This window comes from Seriola dumerili, unplaced genomic scaffold, assembly GCF_002260705.1.
Source record: "Seriola dumerili isolate Sdu_G_001 unplaced genomic scaffold, Sdu_1.0 BDQW01000187.1, whole genome shotgun sequence".
Taxonomy (NCBI): Eukaryota; Metazoa; Chordata; class Actinopteri; order Carangiformes; family Carangidae; genus Seriola; species Seriola dumerili.
The window spans coordinates 2,168,932-2,175,527 of NW_019174442.1; the positions used below are offsets into that span (position 1 = coordinate 2,168,932).

General features: G+C 41.5%; 1 protein-coding gene across 1 annotated transcript in view; it reads left to right on the plus strand.

The window, feature by feature from the left end:
- LOC111227473 (ABC transporter G family member 23-like) overlaps positions 1–5,065 on the plus strand; it is a 28,380-nt gene extending 23,315 nt beyond the window's left edge. The window contains exons 19-21 of the mRNA XM_022752991.1: positions 793–897; positions 2,495–2,630; positions 5,045–5,065. Of these exons, the coding sequence (XP_022608712.1) occupies positions 793–897; positions 2,495–2,601 (212 nt within the window). The 3' untranslated portion in view covers positions 2,602–2,630; positions 5,045–5,065. The remainder of the gene's footprint in view (positions 1–792; positions 898–2,494; positions 2,631–5,044) is intronic.
- Positions 5,066–6,596: the final 1,531 nt, after the last annotated feature.

The window sequence follows — 6,596 nt, forward strand, 5'->3', positions numbered from 1 at the left end:
TTTAATATTACGTAATAGTGAAACAGTTTATAACTTTATGTGTAATTATGCATCTGACATTTAATGATATTCTGTATATCAATAAGAATAATTATATCTCAAGTCTCTGTTTTACACTGTAGATCAGGACTTAGAAATAATATCTGCTCGCACATTTGCTCCACGAGGTCCATTGAGTAGCTGCTCTGTAGCTGTCAATCATATTCAATGGTTTTCTTCAGCAGGTGGAGTTTGCACAGTAGTCATGGAATCAAATTACCTCTTTATTGATCACTTAAAGGATTTTTTTTTTTGTCCGTGTTGAATTAAAAGCTGAGGTTCAATGAGAAGTTAATTCTTGGAAATTCTCACCACAAGGTCCATTTAGTAGCTGATCTGGAGCTTTCGATCATATCGCACACTCTTTATCTTTCAGCCTCAGCAACGGCAGGTCATGGTAACCAGGCAAACTGCCACTGAAGATCATGTGATATGACTGACTCGTCTAGAACAGCTGCTAAATGGACCGTGTCGTGAGATTGTTTTCTCAAGCGCTGTTTCCAGGCAGTTGTTTTTGAGTTTCAGTGCTGAACTTTAAAGACCTCACATTGTGCTATTTTTTATTTATTTATTTATTTTTTTCTTCTTGCTACTTCCTCGTCTGCCTTCGATGGTCCAAATAAAGTAAAAGCTCTCATCACAGCAGGGTCAAAACAAGAGAAACCAGAGCTTGTGTAAATGCATCACACACTGTATCTTAAGAGCAAGTGTAAATGGCGTCTTACGCGGTCTCCTCTCCGTCCTGTACTGTAGGTATCATCTGGCCTGTGGAGTGTATCCCGTATCCTCTGCGCTACATCAGCCTGGCTCTCCCTCAGACCTACGCCTCTGAAGCCCTCCGCTGTATCATGTACAGAGGTAACGTATACACACGTTACACAACACCCGTCAGTTTCATAATGTTATGAGATGCTGTAGCTTGCGTGGCATGTAGTTAGCGTGTGTTGGGAGTCAGATTGTCACGTTACATACACAGCACAGCCAGTGTGTGTGTGTGTGTGTGAGCCAGTGTGTCTAAATCATTAATCAGCCCTGGGTCCTGTGTAACTCAGCTTCCCGGACTGTGAGGTATAGTGGTTTCGCTCTGTCTCCCCGATCTCGTCTCCTCCTCTGGACCCGATCGTCTCTGAACAATAAGACCTGGCGACGGCCCGAGCTGCCTCCATGTTACGTGATACACGCCAAGCACAGGAAGTCAGAGCCGCCGTTTCCTGCTTGAAAAACCTTATCGTAGAGGGGCAGTGGAAGACGAGACACAGGCAGAAGTCAGCAGCGTCAGAATTCAGTTTGGGGGATGAACGGAAACTTCACCCTGCCACATTCACTGATCGGATTCACCTGCACTTTAGAGTCCCACCCCATGTGTCGTGTCCATGTTCTGCGACATGCATACATTCACTGTGACCTCAATAACTAGATGATATAATATCGAAGCTGGACTTAATGTGCTTGAGCTTTACTAGCTCATCTTACTGAGGAATGGTTGGTTTCTGCAGTTTTTAATCAGAGGACGCTGCTCATATACAGCACATGTATATGATTTATGAACAATCTCAACACAAGCTTCACGTAGGTTCTGGAGTTTTCAATAATATCTCTTGACCTTCATCTGCCAACGATGTTTTGCCAGTTGTCATGGGGCTGTTGATGTTCGAGGACATCTTGTTTTGTTCATATTGGCTTAAAAGCCGAGGTTCACAGTTGATTACCGACCTTGGAAAGACACGTCTAAACAGATGAGAAAAGTATCTCACCATTAATTCTAAATTTATTGATGTTAGTTGCCTTATTTTTTTATTATTATTGTGACACAGGGTGGTGAGATTGTTTTCTCAACTGCTGTTTCCAAGGTCAAGAATGAACTGTGAACCTTTGTGTGTGATCTGTGACTATATGCACTAGTTTGCATTTGTGAATAAAATATCAAGATCAAGAAACAGGGCTTTGCAAAAACAAACAGAGCGAAACAAAGTAAGTCAAAATAAAATGAAGCTCACACAAACACTATAATACTAAGAACAGCATAATGAAGACAGAGGTTCCTTAGATAAATAAAATTAAATGATGTTACTATGCTAACCATAGAAATGGTTGTAATTCTATGTAATTCTCTGTATCTATAAAGCTCTTACCACACTGAAAGGTATGTTCAGCATCATGGACGTATAGATAATGTTGTATCTTTAGTCTTATCAGTCTTACAATAAAGAGCTTTTTTACAGTCTAATTTATGATAATATTAATTACAGTAAGACAGAGCAGCCGGCATGTTGCCTGAGAGGTAAAACCCAGGGGAAAAAAAGCTCCATGTCACTCACTGTTTCTACTGCAGTCAAACCGAGACACCGAAAAGTTGTATCAGGTATAAATATTTAAAATGTAAATATACACTGGGCTAATTTCTGACATGTGTTGTGTCCACTTTTGACCTTTATGTCTGAACACTTTCCGACAGGCTGGGGTCTGTCTCGGATGATGGTGTGGCGAGGCTTCGCCGTCACCCTGGGCTGGAACACTTTCTTCCTCATCCTGGCCACGGTCATCTTAAAGCTGAGGACGTGACAGCTTCGTCCTGGAGAACATCCTTCAGTGTGTGTGTGTGTGTGTGTGTGTGTGTGTGTGGGTGTGGGGGGGGGGGGGGGGGGGGGGGGGGGGGGGGAGCCGTCAGGTGATGCCCAGGAGACACAGACTCACCTGTACGAGCCTCTGGTCTGTGGATGTGCAGAGGCAGCAGAGAGCAGGAGGGGAGGGGGGGTCACTGATTTAATGGACTGATGGGTTATTGCATCAGTCTCCCTCCTCCTCCTGTCCCACACACACACACACACACACACACACACGCGCACACACGCACACTCAGCCAGCTGCCTGATCCTGCAACAGTTGCTTTGGCCTGTTCAAATGCGGGTGAAGTGTCAAAAAGCTGCATGTAGAAGTACACAACAAGCACAATATGAGAATACTAATAACCAGGGACTGTTAAAGTAAGGTTCATGTCTGGTCTTACAGTTTGTTTCACTTCTATTTGCAGCTTGTTGAAACTTTTCACCCCCGGGACGGACCAGGCACCAACTCAGGGTCACTGTTTTGTTTCCGTTTGCCCTTTCGTCTTAATGCTAACAGACAGATTCTGCTGTGATACACTTTTCTTTCTTTTCAGAATAGGTTGAGCCTCACCATTTTGGAAAAAGAGAGGAAAAGAAAAATAACAGTGAATATACTGTAGGAGATAGTGTTTTTTTTTGTGTGTGTGTGTGTGTGTGTGTGTGTGTGTGTGTGTGTGTGTGTGTGTACAGTGTTTGTTTGTCAACCTTACATTTACATTATAGTACATCTATAGTGATTATAGAGAAAATCTTTATGTAAAATTGTCAGAAAAAGAGTCTTAGCACAACAGAATGTGAAAACTTTCTTGAAATGATTTTTCTCTAGTTGCTTTACGAGCAGAAAAAGCGAAGAGAGGCTTGTTGTTGCGAGATGTCGTGGGAACCCGGAATAGGTTTTAAAGTGCTGATCTCTTCATATATTGTCCAGGAAATTCTCACCCGTTCAGGCGTCCCCGCAGCAACAGCGTCTCCTCTAGCTGCTTGCCTGTTGTATGTTGTGCTCAGTTTTTACGTCCTGTCTCGTGTGTGACAGGAAGTGGTAACCGCGTCTCACCTCTCGGGTGCGTTACCAGGTGCTCAAAATGTAAAGAGGGCCTTCGTCATTGGTCGCTGTCAGTTCAGGTCGATGGTGTTCCCTCCGTAACGCTTGTTTTTTTGTGCCTGAATCTCCTGCAGGGGGGAGGGGGGGGCGTGATGTTGGTGGAGGGAAAGTATCGGTACTGTATCAGTTCATTTTTTGATTACTCTCCACTTTGCTGGACGGAGTGGAGGCAGATGGAGAGATGTTTGCTCACAGGTCAGGTGTGTCACGCTCTTCAAACCATCTGCATAATATATGGTTTGTTTTTTTTGTTTGTTTGTTTTTTTTAACACGAAAGATTCAAACTGCTCATACTTTATATTTTGTTTATGAATCCTCCTGCTCCACCAACAATAAATGAAGCACACATGCTGTTTTGGATTCAACGTGTCATGGAGATGTGCCTTTGGGTTGCTGTGTCGTCTGCACTGCGAGGAAAGGGAAATCCAGAAATGAGGAATAACTATTAAAAATCTAAACCGCCATGCAGCTGGTGATTGTCAGTTTAGAGCCAGTGAGAAGCGAAGACCTGAGCTTTGACGGACCGTCCTTTTGTGTTTAAGTTATCAGTGATGAAGAAGGCTACATTGGTACTTTGACATCGATTTAATTGATATTCTTTTAGAAATACACTTTTGTTTTTAAAATAGTCGGCCAGTCTTTGGATTGTGGGGTATTTTTCCTGTGAACAACAAACAAACATGAAATAACATGTTAAAATAATGATTAAAAGACTGGAAAAGATAATAATAAGACAAAGTTACTGTATTCTGTTAATAATAAATAATTACATTTCTTTTAATTAAATTACTGCATACATCCGACCTTTTAGAGGAATAGTTCCACATTTTAGAAAATAACCTTATTTGCCTCATTGCTTAGAGTTAGAGGAGTGTGTGCTCGCTAAATATGAAGCTTAGTGCAAAGACTGGAAACATGGGGAAACAGCTGGTCTGATTCTGCCAGAAGGAAACTAAATCTGTGTACCAGCACCTCTGAAGCTCACTAATTAATACAAGAAATAGGCCGGTGCACAAGCCTCTTGTAAAACCAAGTTTTCACATTTCCTTTCTGAAACGATAACATGTGAATCGCTGGCTGTCGATCCTCTCATCTGAAGCGAATCCCAAAATGTCTAAACTATCTCTCTAAACTGAAGAACCTCTGACGGCAGACCACAGACTCAGTCCAGCGTCACATGTTGTGCCAATCTCATAAAGATTTAGAAATGTTTACATTCATGTGGACGCATGTTTGTACATATACCAGCATGAGTTGTGTTTAGATGTGTCGTGAATGTTTCCCCCTCTCTTAGTAGCCGTGATGTGACGTGTTGCAGCGCTGCTAATGGATGGTTTATGTCTCCATCAGCAGGACGAAGAGTGAATCTAAATGGCTGTAAATCTCTCTGATTGGTTTGCATCATGGTCTGATGGTAAAGATGTATGTACAGTGCGCTGTGTGTGTAATGCTAGTGTTTCCTGCATTGAATCTGCTGTTGTTGTAGCTCTGCTGTACAGTCATCAGTGTTCCCGTCGCACATTTTAAGGGACATCGTGTTGTTGTTGTTGTTTGGTAGAAGTTGGGGCGCGGCCTCGGACAGAAACACGCTCCTGAATGGACTCAGCTGTATTTTTTATTTTATTTTATTTTATTTTTTTTGCCAAACTGTGAGGATATATTTACTGTAGCTCTGTTCATTTCTTACCTTGACAGAAAGTTGAAGGTGAATCCCACGTCATGACGGGACGGACCTCTGTGCCTCACTTGACTCCCATCACACTATAATGTACTTTTAGAAAATATGTTAAAGATAGTGGACAGTCACTGGTAGAAAAGAACCGAGTGCAGCGTACATGAAGATATGGACATTACTTGGTGATATTGTGACTGTATTTTTTTTGTGTTTTTTGGCTAATTTCTGGACAATTGTGATGTTATTGCCAAAAGTTTGTCTTAAATCTGTGTAAGATTGTCAAATGGTTATTTTTCTTTTTTCTTTTTTTTCTAAAAATACTCCATATATCCATTTTGGAGGAATAACCTTATGTTCACTATTAAATACCCACGCTCCATTCTGTAAATCTACCTGCAAAAACCAACTCACCATTATATAAGCATGTTATAAGATTTACATGAACTGCAGTTATCCCGCTGAAGACACTATGTCAAATAAGCTGATTACATATGTTCTTAGTAAACGGTTCCACCCCTATATTTCTCCTACAGCATAATGTGATGAATGTTGTTGATTTGGGGATGTTTGTGTCGGTTGCTCAGTCACTCGAGACTGAAATAACTCAAACTATTCCAGATGATCAATCCCAAATGACTCTGGAGATGCCCTGATTTTCCCACTAGCGCCACCATGAGGTTGACGTTTTGTGGTTCAAGAGTGAAATATCTTGACAACTATCGGGTGGATCGTTGGTGAAATTTGGTCCAGACATTCATGGTCCCCAGAGGATGACTTGTAGAACCTTTAATTCCCCGAGCTTTCATTTTTCATTTAACACCAAGCGTCTATTGTCCAAACAGCAATATTATCTTGCCCTGAAAACCAATTTTCTCAGTTTCTTACTCGCAGCAACTGGTCCTACAAAAACACATTATTATTTCAGATAGAAAGATAGACAGATACTTTGTTTATCCCCGAGGGGAAATTAATGAATGGAGATTTTTGAATGGAGCTCTGATGCCAGCTGTGGGGTTGTTTGTTGACGTTACCAGGACAATGTTGGTCAAATCTCATCAAACCACACCCACGTAGTCCTGATGAAGCACGTTAGCTGAGTGTGTTTAACCTTTAATGAATAATAACCTGATCTTGTTTTTTTTCCAAATGTAAACCTTAATTGTTGCGTATTTAG